The following is a 14,699-nucleotide window of genomic DNA, read 5'->3' on the forward strand; positions in this document are numbered from 1 at the left end:
AAAGGTCTGGTGATGTTTGGTGACAATGTATTATGAAGGTTTCTGTCCTTTTCTTGCATTCAAGCATGTGACCATTTAGCGACTGAGAGGTTTTTTGTATTTATAATTACTTTAACCATAGATTGATAGGGGTTGGCCCAAAGACGTATCTACAGGTCATGAATGTCAGAAATGTAGAGAACGCTAGTTGAACTACACACTGGGCACGAAGAAGTCGTTTCTTGCGTGGTCTCATCTGTTCTCGTCATGTTTTGCAGCACGGACAGAAAAAAGTATTTTGAGTAGTATCTTGACACTTAAGGTTTGACCGAGGTTAACACTGTGAAACGCTGGCGGTTAGGTTTATGCAACAAGACCACGTAGTTAGGGTTAGAACGTAACCTAAGCTGCAAACGTGTGACTCAATGGAATAACATCACATAGTCAGTAAAAAGCACTCAGCTTCTAGCTTCGGTCCCCTGAGGAAGACGGCCGTGTTTTTGTCTCATCCACCACCCTTCTTTCCCGCCCTTAACGTGACGCGGCGGAACCAAAAACAGTCCGGTTTGCTCCGGCCGAAAGGGAGCCACTTGCTTGCTGGGCTGTTTTCAACATGGCAGCCGGGCGACAAACTTTCTGAATTTATAGTCCACAAAAATCTGTATCTGAATATATTTGAGGCACAGAAAGAAATAGGCAATGCAATAAGGGAATCATATTTGACCAGCACTGTCTAGTTTGACTGTTAGATCTGAGTGTTGGTATAGCAAGCCCCGCTGCCTTGTGATACGCTGACTTAATTTGCATAAAGGTGCAGTTGAGTCATGACTATGCAAATTCTAAACCAGCAAATGGTCACTATATATATTATTCTATATATACTAGCCGAGCCGTATCCATCCATAGAAAGGGGGCCTTGTGCATCTGTATCAGGACGCCGAGGGAAACTGCCCAAGCATCGGTATTTGACGCCCATTATTGAAAGTAGAAAATGCTACAGATCAGAGAAAACAACCAAGACGTGTGGAAAAACCCCTCAGAAAACATGCACAGCTTACAAAGGCAGCTCCTCTCTCAGTGTGTTAAACCGGATTGCACTGCGCTCAGAGCTCTCCACTGAAGAGGAAGTCATCTCTTCAGTCAGGAGCGCCCATTCATGCCTCCATCAGCGGAATCAATCAGAAGCATGAAGGCACTTTCTGAACAACGGGTAACAGTCACAATAATGTGACGCCATTATGACGTCATTACGATAGCGAGACACACCGGAGCGAATCACGTATGAATGTTTCTGTGTTGTTAACATCGTCAGAGAGGCAATAAAACACAACATGCAATGTCGTGTGATCAGCAGCTGAAACAATAATCATTGTCTGGAGAGGAGAGGAGAGGAGAGGAGGAGTAGAGTAGATAATAAGACTGTACCTGCTCTAGTTTGAAGATGTGCTGGTTGAAGTAGTGCTGCAGTCGTTCGTTGGCGAAGTTGATGCAGAACTGTTCAAAGCTGTTGTTCTCGTAATCCTCAAAACCAAAGATGTCCAGGACTCCTATCGACAGAATCTGGTGAAAAAGACAGACAGCTCAGATTCCTTATATATTTTACACATTTATGGGATCAAGATATGAAAAAATATCCTCTGGCAACACTGCCAGCATCAGTAAAAATGTATGATGATGTATTTCATTGCGTTTAAAAATATATATATATCTCATTCTTTACAGCTCCAGTGACCCAGCTGTCCCCTGGGTGTCAATAAGATTCATGCCGTCATATATCCTTAATATGCACCATCCACTCAAAGACGGCCTTTCATTATGAAATGGACTGTGAAAGCTGTTTCCAATTTAATTCCGCAGTGTTTTATTTCTCTCTGAGGGGCCTTCTTCCTTCTTTTCTGCTCGTATGAACTGTTATCTGCACACAAGAACAATGACCCTGACAGAAAGTGCAACCTCATCGACCCCCCGACAGCATCGAGGGACGACAAACACACACACACCCAGATGATGTCAGTGCCAAGGGAGGCACACACACACAGCGCAGGGGCAGCAATGGACCACAGGGGGTAAACTGAGCTAAGGGGAACTTGATGCCATCTGCCCAAATGTTCTTGGCACACACACACACACGTTTTCTAATCCTTTAGATGCCCCCACAGGGTTTGACTTGCCAGCTGCCACTCCAACACACACACACACACACACACACACACACACACACACACACACACACACACACACACACACACACACACACACACACACACACACACACACACACACACACACACACACACACACACACACACACACACACACACACACACACAGTGGAATCTTGATATCACACCACTCCCTGCCTCTGGGAGTGGAGGAAGCCAGAAAGCAGAGAAATCTAGTCTTGACAGACAGACAGCAGCAGGATGGGGAGAACGAGTCCGACAAATGAAGGTGAGGAAAGACAAAACGAACAAAGAGAAGACATGAACGGGACAAAGGGACGTGTGTTGATTTAGGAGGTAAATATTTCTCCTCCAGACTGTTTGCATGTTTGCAATTTTTGGAGGGACTTTCATGATTGGCCCTCAAAGGGCCCCCTCCCCTGCTGGCTCCAGATATGTCTTTAAATTATTTTTGAGCACATACATTAAGTGTGTGTGTTTTCAGTCCTACCTTTGACTTGTCCTCCAGGTCCTTGTTGTTGAGCAGGGCATGGTTGGTCCTGAACACAATCCAGTCAAACAGCGCGCTGTACAGTGACTTGGCCATGGAGTCCCTCACCGTGCCCGCCTACACACACACACACACACAACACACACACAAAGAGAGAACACGTTAGTTTCTTCCTGATCAAAAACATATGGATTTCTAAATTCTGAACAGGAGCCAATACTGTTTTATCCCTCTCACTCTCAGCCTTACTGAAGAACACTGACTCTCCGCTTCTGCTTGACCATTTTCATTTCACTGAGGTGGTTAGGAACACTTATGCAACCAGTTAAACACTTCCTAACCTACTTTGTTAACCTATTTATTTTCGTTGTACTTTATTGAGTGCTGCTCTTTTTCTTCAACAGCATAATGGTAAGTCATTCTGCAGATTGGTTGACTGTTATTGAAGGTGGCTTCCGACTTCACTGCATCAAACCCAAACACCTGCCAACTGCAGCAGCTTCTGGTCAGAGCAACGAGACGAACGCAACATTAACGTCCCCTCTGTCTTCTCTGGGACTGGATCAGTGTCATATTAAACGTGTGAAGTGGGCGGAGAAGAGGTCTAATGGTCTGCTCTCACGGGGAGAAGCTGAGCTAGCCTGGCTTTGTCTAAAGAAAAAAAACTCTTTATCAGCATCTCCACATTTTACGAGTTATGTAGCGAAGATGCAAGTGTTTTATTACCTTTGGTCAGAGCCAAGCTAGCTGTTTCCCTTTGCTTTCAGCCTTGATGCTAAGCTAAGCTAATCATCCAGCTGGTTCTTCCTTCACAGTTAGCATAACTTAACAGACATTAGAGTGGTATCGGGTACAAACAACACTAGTGTAGCACCAAGCTGGTAAAATGAGTACATGAGAACAGTCAACCGGCATTAATCTCTCTCAAGAAGGAATCATTGGAACAACAGTATGAGCTCAAGTACCATACATGCAAACAGTCTGATAGCAACTATGCAACTGTAATTTAGAGATGGGAAACGCCAGGCTGGTATCATTACATTGTTCAAGGTTTATAACAACAGCCACTTTGTATTTAGAGGGTAAACACAGGGTTGGTGTTAAAGCTCCCACACTGCTCACAACTCTGAGTTACTGTTCTTCAGGTTGGGAGTCTTGCTGTGTGAAGTGCTGTTATATTTGAGGTGTTTTCAGTCAGGAGCCAGAGCCTTAAGTGCCTCCAGATCACTATTTGGACAACTCTCTTTATGGATCGCTTTTGATCCATAAAAAACAGCTCTGCCAAGAGGAGTCATTATTACGCCTCAACCAGCCAAAGAGCAACTATACGCTTTCTCCTTAGACATGATGAAAGACATGCTAAGCTAACATATGGAGACTTGGAGCACGTTCTTTGGCAGCAAGACGTGTTATGACTGAATGAGGAGTGGAACAAGGCAAAAGGAATCTGCTTCAACTAGGTCAAACATTTTCATGGCAGGAACACCCGAAATAGTCATGTGCATTACAACAGAGACCCCAATTTAGAAAGACTAAGTGGATCTTATCCCCGTAGATCCACTTGGATCGAAGCGTAGAGTTACATAAATCCAGGAATTCCTTCGCTACAGTGAAATTGGAGCCATTCTTTTTTAGTTCTGATGTTGTCCCCATTGATGACTATTTCCACCAGTTGCAGAAATCCAACCAGAGCTTGGTAGGCCAGGATTAAGAATGGGGACACTATCTCCATAAACTCATGAAATACAGTGACAGAAAAATGGCAACAGGTGTAGATGATATCGAAACAGCTGAACAAGAATAAGAGAAGTGAAAACAAAATGGCACCTCAGTCGGATTATTGAACTGTGATCATCGAAAGCGTCTCGCAGTTTGAAATCCCCCTTTTGAATGTTGTACTATAAAGACTGTAAGATGAACATACGACTTGTCCAACTCAAGGACAGCAGATTTTGTCCCTCATCACTTTTATTGATTTGGATTTGAGAATGGATCTCTTAATGGCCAGTACGAGCAGAAGAAATGATTACATCCATCAAAACCTTTGCAATGTTCATATGGGCACCTGATTATTGGTTTAAGACAGACTTTTTTAACGTATCTTTCAATTGATTTGGTTGAATAAAGACTAAAATGAAGCTAAATTTGCCAGAGGAAGTTGGTCTAAAGCTCGCTAAAACAATGATCAAAAACAGGCACACCGACTCAAACTACGACATTAAGACTGAACAGAAAGTCTTAAATCAGTTATGAAAATATCCCTCTCTTTCAGAGGCCTTTGTGGGTCACTGTGAACCCGGTCAACCTCAGAAACATCGCCTGCTGAGGCCACATCAAGCCAACAGCCGCGATGAAGCAGAACTGTGCATTTTGAAAGCGGCCTCTTCACTCTTGCATTATTGATTGTTTATGGTATTTTTAGCAAGCAGGATCGTGACGTCCCCGCTCCCACAAAGTTATGCAAGATTGTTATGAATAATACAACATTTGATGAGAAGAATCCCATTTTAAATGCTTCAGCAGGAACTCAGGGGATTGGCAGGAGAGATGTGAACATCTGACATGCTCACCGAGCACGAATCATCTCTGTGTTTGCCATCTGATTGAATTATTCAACACAATGGGACCAGTTAAGAACTAGGAGGGAACATGGCTGGAAGCAAATGGGATGAAAATGTTTAGCTGGAGGGCCACCCAAGAAACGGACCATAAGAATTAGCAGGACTCTATCAGAGACATGTGTAACGGTGGCCCTTGAACCAGGTCTCAGTGATTATACGGTTCTGCTCGGGGGGGAAAGTTGTTGTTCTCTTTGGTTACATTTCTTTCTCCTGAAAACCACAGGAGGTGTGAAGCAGCAGCATGAGCTCACGCTGCACGTGGCCCGCTAGCTTCCTCGCTGCAGGGTGTTTTTGTGTGTGTGTGTGTGTTTCACCGCAATATGCCAACCTGCATGTGCTTCTAATTTGTATTTATGGAGTTGTTGTTTTTGTCTATCAGTGTACATACATTACAGACATTTTACAACCCCTCAGCAAAGGGGGATTACCTCTACACTCTCACTTTGAGGCTTCAACACCTTTGAAAGAGTTTCTAATAGGATGCAGAACCTTTTATATGAATGAGCACCTGATGCCCCCCCCCCCCCCCTCTCCATCACTTCCCCTCCCCCATGTCTGTTTTTTAAACAGGAAGGAGGAAGTGGTGGAGTCATATTATCTGGAGCCACGTCAAAAATGTTGCACTCAGACATCACACCTTATCTTGACAGACACACATTCGCCCAATCATGATGTCGCAGATGCAGATGTGACCCGAATTAAACTCAGCTAAACCACAGAGGTCAAGATTATTAACACCCAGCATGACTAAAAAACCTGCCTGCAAGCTGGAGTTCCCCTTCATTTTACAATATCTGTTTTCAACGATTGCTTGTTTGGTTATGTGAGGTTAATCTCTGGTAGACATTTGGTTTGTACAGACTCCTGGTCACAATATTACACCATATGTTGTTACTGACTTCATCAATATTTCCAGTTTTATTTCGCTCTCCTTTCAGTCTCAATGTGCTGTGAACTAGGTCTTAAAATCTGACTTTTTATATAACAAGACTAAGATTGTACAGCCTGAGCCAACAACATGGCCTGTTGTCTTGAAAAAGAATCATGGGAAAAGAATCAAAGGCTGGATTCAAAAGTAAAATGTTGCACCTTTGGCCACAAAGGCACTTCTGAAAGATTCTGACCTCCTCAGAAGCTGCAAAGCACAGTTTCCCTGCTTGAATAGAAAAATTACTTTTACTCTCATTATTACTGTGCAGCTCATGAATGCGTCCCACCTGACTCAACCACAATGCATCCAATGAGTTTTATGGATCTTACTGGCTGAAGTTGGGGAAATACCAGCCTCTACTCTGCAGCACAGTGAGGTTCAGCAGGTCACACACTCAGCCGTGGGTGGATGGGACAGCTGCACCCTTTTCTCAACCTTTCTCATCATCTCAAGAAGGAACAACTTGTTTCTTAGAAGAACCGGCAACGTTTGCCAGGTTCTTTTTTTTCTTTTCCACATTTCCTTTGTATAAAAACAGGCGTGTTATGGATTCTGCAGGTGGCCTCGACTCGCTCCCACGGCCCTTGTTTCTGCTGCCTCTAAATGACCAAAAACGCCGTTATTGCAGGATTTATGTTGGGAGAGAGATACATTAAGGCACTAAGACTCTGGGGATGTCTCGTTATGCTATTCTATGATTCGATGATTTTTCATTACGGGACATTCATAGATTGAAAGGTCGCTGCCTCACTCTCTCCAGGCCTTTCTACATCCATTCGCCTCTCGCTCCTTTAAAAATGAGGCCATCTTGCAAAGGACAGGAGGGAACTTCCAAGGCGTGAAACCAGGAGCTGCAGGACAGGGTTTTATCAAAGCTGTAGTCCATGATTAAGTTTCTGATCACACCGCCTGGGCCTCTGTCTCACAGCTCGTCGAGAAAAAGGGAACTCACTGTATGTGTTTCAAACATGTGTGACAGTCAGGGAAAGAGACACAGAGACAAACAGAGACAGACTCTGGATCTGGCTTTTGGCCTCTGTACTGTATATTCCAGTGGAGGCTGCACATTCCTGAGACCAGACCACATGCCTGGAGGGATGGGGGGGTGTGTGTGTGAGAGAGCGGGAGCAACCATTGTTGGATCAGAAGGGTGGGAGGTGGAGCCGAAGCAGCGTAACAGACTATCTATGTGTAGCGTTTCCTTCCTCAGACAAAAATTCTTTGCTAAACCATCGAAGGTTTTGGGGATGGAGAGATTGAAAAAAACAATATAATGAATCTTAATATTTACAAGCACAATGACCGACATCAGAGCAGTCTACCTAGGTCAACCGAGGCATCCTGGAGGTAAATCCAGAGGGCTGTGTGGACCGGGTTAAGTCGCCCTGTTCCCTTGACTCGACAGGAAACAGGAAGTTGCAGAGGAAGAGACGTCTATCAAAAGAGCCTCAGAGAGAAGCGGTGGGGGCTGGAGGGGAAGTGCCCCAACAAACTCCCCAGACAAGCACACACACAAACACAGAATCTCCCCGACAGCTGACGCGCTTCATAACAAAACATTCGGCCACAATATGCTTTCTTGAGACTGACTGGAATTTACTAAAGACACGCCCCTCCTGCCACACTCACACAGGCCCTTCTGACCTTAAGTAGCGAACGATAAAGACGTGTTAAAATGACCCCGAATGTTCATTACTGCCACTTGGTCACTAAGAATATGAGACGCATTATTGTCAATGCATTGTTGTGTTTGGTGCCAAATCTAATGGACTATAAAAACAATCTGAATTAATTGTGTGGTGGCAGTAAGGGACCAGACATACTCACAGGGGGGGTTTACTGGCAATAGGTCATTATTTTTAGAAGGTCAGATGAAGTCTATGTGTTTGAGACTGAGATGAGTGGGTGTCACATTCTGATATGGTGCTGTACGTGGATGTTGCGGGTATAGAAATGTCACCTCAGCGAGTTTGTAGGGTACGATGAGCCTCTCTCCCACGGTCACCGTCTTCCTGGTTGTCAGTGCCTCCAGCAGCATCTCCTCTTTGACCTGAAGAGGACAAAAAAAAAAAACACAAGGATGAGGTCAAGGTCAGGGTTTGGTGTCACTTTAGAGGTCTTATGTGATGTTGAAGGGATGTGTTGTTAAAGATGTGACCTATTAGAGAACACTGAATGCGTACAGCATCAGGGATTTAAAAAATGAACTTGTACGGGACCCCTGATCATAGCAAGAGTTAAGGGACATCGTGGCTTTTATTTGACAGTTCAAATTGAGAAAGTAATTAGAATAGTAAAAGCGACAATATGCAGCAGTGGTACAGTCCAATAATCTCCAAGGACATACTTATATTAAAGGGGTTCTCCAGAAATGTAATATTGCACTTCCATAAATCTGGAGGACTCACAGGAGACGGATGAAATAAAAGAAGGATTAAAGATTAGGCAGCAGAGGCCGAGATATCAAGCCTTTTAGTTCCTTGTATGGGTCAGGCTCCAATGAATGCAGAATCCTATATTACCCATAATGCAACAGACCTTTTTGTTAGAGCATCCCAGCCTGATAAATGCCCACACATTATAAACGGCATACTCCCCCTGCCCCCTCCCTGCAATGCTTTCTTTTAAATATGTAGATTATTTGAGCCAAAACAGAGATTATTCCAAAAAAAGCTGCCTCCAGACTCTATAGAACTGTTTTCACAGAATAAATGTGGTTGTTTGATGTCAATATATTTTCTCGATCTGGTTGTTTTTGTCATGAATACTTTCACACAGAACTGAAATATTACAGGACGAAAAAGCAGAATAATGTTTTTGCGGAATGAGAATGATTTTTCTGAGCTTTCACAATAAAAGCATCAACTAATTACAATGAGCAATAAGAACGTACACTATATTGTACAACACAGAGGCTCAGTGGTGCAAACCAACAAAGCAAACTTTATTACTCCTTTCAACCTCGACAAAGACAGCCCATACCAGATCCACTTGTTCTGTTCTAACCTTTCACAATAAAAGCCCTAGACATTTACATTTAGACGGCGGGGGGAACTCAATAAAATGTCTTACAGTAGCTTGACATATGCTGCTCTGGGTCAGTAGGACCCTGGTAGTTGGTGCTTTGCCTGTGAGAATCTGTTAAAACCCTTTAATGCCGGTATGAATTGTTTTGATGCGAAATATTCACAGGAGAGTATTTCGCCCCCCTTTTTTAATCTACAGTATAAGAAGTTTCTCAATTGAGTTTCCAGAAAACATCTGGATCCAACATATTACAATATACATTTCAATAGCACCAGAAGATTGTATCCATATCACTCATCCCTAACCAACCCTTACACCTACTAAGCTGGTAATGACTCAGATGCCTCCAACAAACACAGCTGGCCGAGATTAGCACGTAAACACTACACATACAGCACAATGCTATGTGTTGAGTTCACACCGACTCTAAACTTGGCCCGTGACAAACCATTGATGACAGGGCCACACTGGGAGAAGCAGATGTCACCACACACACACACACACACACACACACACACACACACACACACACACACACACACACACACACACACACACACACACACACACACACACACACACACACACACACACACACACACACACACACACACACACACACACACACACACTTCTCCTCCATCCACAGGGATTATGGGAGTGGGCCGAACAGCTGCTGCTGAGACCACTTGTGTGTGTGTGTGTGTGTGTAGGTGTGTGCGTGTGTGTGTGTGTGTGTGTGAATACATGTGACAGCATGTCTTTATGTGATTGCCTGATGTCTTCATGTACAAAAGTCAAGGGTGTTAATGTTATAGCTAATACCATTATGGATCTAGGTTTGTCAACTGGCTCCTTCGTAAAGGCTTTGACATGAACACAGAAGCGTGTGTGTGTGTGTTTGAGAGTGTGTCGGTGTGTGTAGGGGGCGGTGGCATAATCAGACTTCATTTCACACTGCCTGGTAATCCCTCGACTAAGAGCAAAGCCTATTCTGCAGCCTGGTGATTGGTCTTTAGCCGGTACATTTCCATGTATTAGTCTCTTGGTAACAGGCTTGCTGCTCCGTCTATGATCACAGCTCTAATACCATAATACACACAAGTTTGTAAGCACTGGTTTGGGGTCAGTGATTCTGTTTTCAAATTAACCATTTTTTTCGTATCCTGGGACTTGAAGACCTCTAGTCTGATTCTCAGCAAATCTTAAGCTCTGACAGATGCTCCTTTCTCTGTTTGTAAAAGCAAACAACAAAACACCAACGTTGATCGATCCTTAGCACCACCTCTTTCCTTTAATGCACCAATCACAGCTTTGCTTTGCATGAACTTGGACATCAGTCATCTCGTATGCTACAAACAACAAAGACACTTTGAAGAAGGTCAAAAGACGTATTTGAGTCTTAGACCTCACAGTCAGCTCAACATCAGTAGCATCGCTTTCTTTTGAAAAGTAACATTATAATATATGTTTTCAATTTAAAGTTAGCCTACTGTGGGGAACTTTAACTGGTTGAGAACAGCCTCAATTTAATACTGATGCCTCTGTATGACCTATGTAAGTAAACGAGACCGTCAGCGAGAAGATTGGCTGTTTCTATAGACTTATTCTTCATGCTTGTCATCGTTGCCACCGGGTCAGATTCTGGCCAAATAAGATGAAATCATGCAGAAACTCCTCCAGCTCAGACTCCGGCGAGGCGTCCGGCAGCGACCAACCCAGATCCGGCTTTGGAGCCACCTTCGACCTGCAGACGGAGCTCCAGCAGGAGGCGGAGAGCTCCACACCTGGCAGCAGCATCTCCTCCAGGAGCAGAGCTTTGCCTCGCTGCTCCGCCGGTCCCCACTGGGAGTCAACACCGACACCACGCTGCTGGAGGCCCAGGCCTCATCGCTGGGAACCAGATCCAGGACTGAGCAGGGCAGACTCTCAGACTCGGCTGCACGGATTCTGGTAATCGGAAATACTACCACTTTTGGAACCTCCAAAAGTTCCTCGTAGGAGCTTTAGGTAGCGTTCACCTTAGTTATCCAACATTTACGGTATAGGTATCGCCATATTGTTGACCAAAACGTGTCCGACATAGCAACTGCAACTAAAGGTGGAATTGATGGGTGCTTAGAATTAATCAATAGGGTTGTTAGTTGTTCTCACTCACAACCACTGCCTTCATATTTAGTTGTTGCAGTCAACAGCCAACAGGTTTAAATAGTCAATAATGCAAGAAGCACTTACTATACTTTCTTTACTTCTAAATAAAACCAGAAGACACAGTGGAAACCAATAAATTTGAAATTAAATATTAATGAGATAAATGTCCTAGAAGCCTGGGATTATTCTATAAATTAGGAAACTTGCCCTATCTTTAAAAAAGGTCTTAAGTAAAACAGCACAGTATGGTTACTGATAAGGAATATAAAACAGAAATCTGACAGGATTTTATCAAAATGTATCAAGATCGTAAATGTCAAGATTGTGATAAATGAATAAAATTTTTGGACTGCATTGGCCTCATGTGTTTCAAGATACTGCTTTTAGCTTTAAAATACCATCAACAAATTCCGGCTTTAGTGGGATTTGTTCTCACAGTGAGCTACTTTCTCTGGACCGATTACCAGTTTGCACAGGAATGTTTCTGGTTAGCTCAAATCACTCGACTCCACAGCTCAGAGGATCCCGTCTGTCAGCCGTCCGTCAGCTCCTACGAGCTCTACTTCCTCTTCCAGTTCCACATCCACAGGAAACAGGAAGTCCCGTCCACTTTCAAACCCATTCATTCATCAGTCCACACTCGTGCCAATCAGTTGTCCCCCTCAGAGCCGGCTCCAGTGTACCGCCTCCATAGAGAGAGAAGTAGTTCTCATCCCATCTCGTCTGAAATGTTATTTTACAAATCAAAGTGAAGCACAGAGAGACTACAACATTGGTTATTCATGTAAATTAAGAAAACTCCAGGAGCCAGTGTGTGCACTTTAGATGAGCTTTCCCTTGAAAAAATGTCAGCGTCGCTTAACTCACATGAAACCGCATTTATGAAACCTCGACAACCTGTTTCAACCATTTAGCAGATTCTCTTAAGCAAAGGGTCTAAAGTCATGTATTGCAAATAAAACATAAGTGCTTCAAGCAAATTAAATTAGAAACAAAATCTAAAGGTACTTACTTTGTAAATTATAATAAATAAATGTTTTTTCTGTCAAGTTACAATTAAATGGAAGGCAACATTTGACCTTTTTAGCCAATTTGCCGGTAATTTTCACCATGAAATGTAAAAAAATTTGATAATTATTTCCTGTAAAGCACATTTTCTTAACATTGGCTGCATGCAACGAACAAAACCATCACATATTTTCATAATCATCCCACGCTCCATTACACATTAAATAACACTGATTTCCTGTTGGTTCCCACCAAAGAAAAAATTTAAAAAATGTTGCAGAAGAAATGTTGCCACATTAAAGAGGGACAAAGAGGAACTCTCTGTTTGTTTGGTTTCATTAAGCTGTGTTTTGGTTTTTCCTCCTTTCTTCCTCGTCCCTTTAACAATGTTTTATATGTCCCTGGGGACAAATATAGCCAATGCACCAACGAACAGACATCCAAATAAACTTGAACTTAAAACACTAACCCCGAGCATGTGGCCAACATGTGGCTGAGCTCACGTCACTGGCCCTCTGGAGACTCAAAAAGACCGTGTCCTATGTTAAAGGGGAACCCTGGCAGGCTCTCCACAGTCATAACATCCCCGCTGTGCTGTTGACAGGAGTCTCCAGCACACTTCGGACATTGTTTTTGTCAGCGACTCAACGAGCACATCCGGCTAATCGTTGAAGTTTGTAACAGGGAAGTGCCACCATCCCTCCATCCCAAGGTAAATCAGAACAGCATGTGGATGTTCGAGCTGTCCTCACAGTGCACACTGACGAGTGTGTGTGTGTGTGTGTGTGTGGTCTGCACTCAGTGTCAAGAATGAACTCAAATTCAGCACATCATAAATTTGTAAACGCTGCGTGGCACGTTAACCCGCGCCAGGAAATGTTTTTCCATGTCTCTCATCATCATCATGTGGACGACTGAGAGTCCGAAGCAGTCTAAACCTACAGACCTGACTGATTAGTGTATGTCGGATAACTACTGCAGTGTCTAGATTGAGGTCAGCAAAATATAAAGTGTGCATAGATTAAAGCCTCAAGAACTGTTTTTCAGTTTAGTTTTTGTTTGTGTAATAATACAACAACAAAAAATATGACAAAGAACCAGCATGAGACTGCTTCCAACGCACAGACAGTGTTGTCTATCAAAAAGTTTTACTTCTCCAGTTTGACCATAATATTGTTGGTGAAACGAGAAGCCTTATTGCAGAGAGAAAGTGCCGCCACTTAGCAAACTAATCTGCTCGCATGTTTTCCCACCCGCGACAAGAAACGCTTGTGTTGTGCAGGACGTGATTGGACAAGCACTGACCATCCAACAAGCATCCATGAGAGACTGAGGTTCAGCTGACGGTTCACAAAAACATTTCACCTCAAAATGATTTAAATTTGTGTATATTTATGTGGCTGTAAATAAATATATATATACACACACACACACACAAAATTCATTTATTTTATTTTTACGTTCGTTAGTAATTATTTTTTTAATACTGTTATTATTATTATTACTTTTTGATTTTATTTTATTATTACCTTCTTTTTTATTTAATAATTTTTTTAGTTTCTATTTTAGTTATTATTTTATGCTTATCTCATTCGTTCTCATCACATTTCAACAAATGTAAAACAGCATGGTGCTTTAAAAAAACATTGTTGAAGCTTGTCTCAGTGACGAATATGTTTTTTTGGGGTTTTTAGTCATTAAAATGTGATTTATAATGCAGGTGATATTGAGACAACAACCCATACGCAGCTGCATGGCAGCACAAGTGGTCCGAAAATAGCCTCAACACAAACAGTACTTTGTGGAAACACTGGCTGGTCGGACGGCTCTTTGGGACCTGAAGCACCTCTTTAACGTCCGCTGTCACCACAAGCTGTGTTGTAAGGCAGAGAGTCCTCAGCTCTCTGAAACGTTGTTGTTTCTCTAAAGCCCACATATGGGAGGTAAACGCTGGAACTAGGGTTATCCTCATATCTCACTGTGTTTTAAAAAACAAAAAAAACACAGCGCAATGAAAACTCATTTGATCAAATGGATGCTACTTGTTTTTTAAAGTTCACTAAGTCCATGTGGAGTTTTAAGTATCTCTATCGGGTATGTAATGGAATAACTTTGGGAGACGGAACGGCAAAGAAAGTATTTAGGGAGAACAAACAAGCCCTGTGGTAAAGCCCTGCTCCAATTCTCCATTTTTATTATCCTTCAAAGTATTTAGAGTATTGCATTTCAGCATAAAGTCAGCGAGACAAAACGCACTGTTCTCCGACTCAGACTTGTCGTGTGTGGCGTTTTCCATTGGATTTTCTTAT

At 42.9% G+C, this 14,699-nt stretch overlaps 1 protein-coding gene across 1 annotated transcript in view; it reads right to left on the reverse strand.

Annotated features, from left to right (window-relative positions):
* The window catches only part of LOC142947745 (unconventional myosin-IXAa-like), a 125,174-nt gene that overhangs the window by 38,111 nt on the left and 72,364 nt on the right, over positions 1-14,699 (reverse strand). Inside the window, exons 9-11 of the mRNA XM_076089539.1 lie at positions 8,165-8,254; positions 2,653-2,769; positions 1,405-1,539 (exon numbers count right to left, since the gene is read on the reverse strand). Coding sequence (XP_075945654.1) covers positions 1,405-1,539; positions 2,653-2,769; positions 8,165-8,254 — 342 coding nt within the window. The remainder of the gene's footprint in view (positions 1-1,404; positions 1,540-2,652; positions 2,770-8,164; positions 8,255-14,699) is intronic.

Source organism: Anarhichas minor, unplaced genomic scaffold, assembly GCF_050575085.1.
Source record: "Anarhichas minor isolate MPS153535 unplaced genomic scaffold, ASM5057508v1 ptg000011l, whole genome shotgun sequence".
Taxonomy (NCBI): Eukaryota; Metazoa; Chordata; class Actinopteri; order Perciformes; family Anarhichadidae; genus Anarhichas; species Anarhichas minor.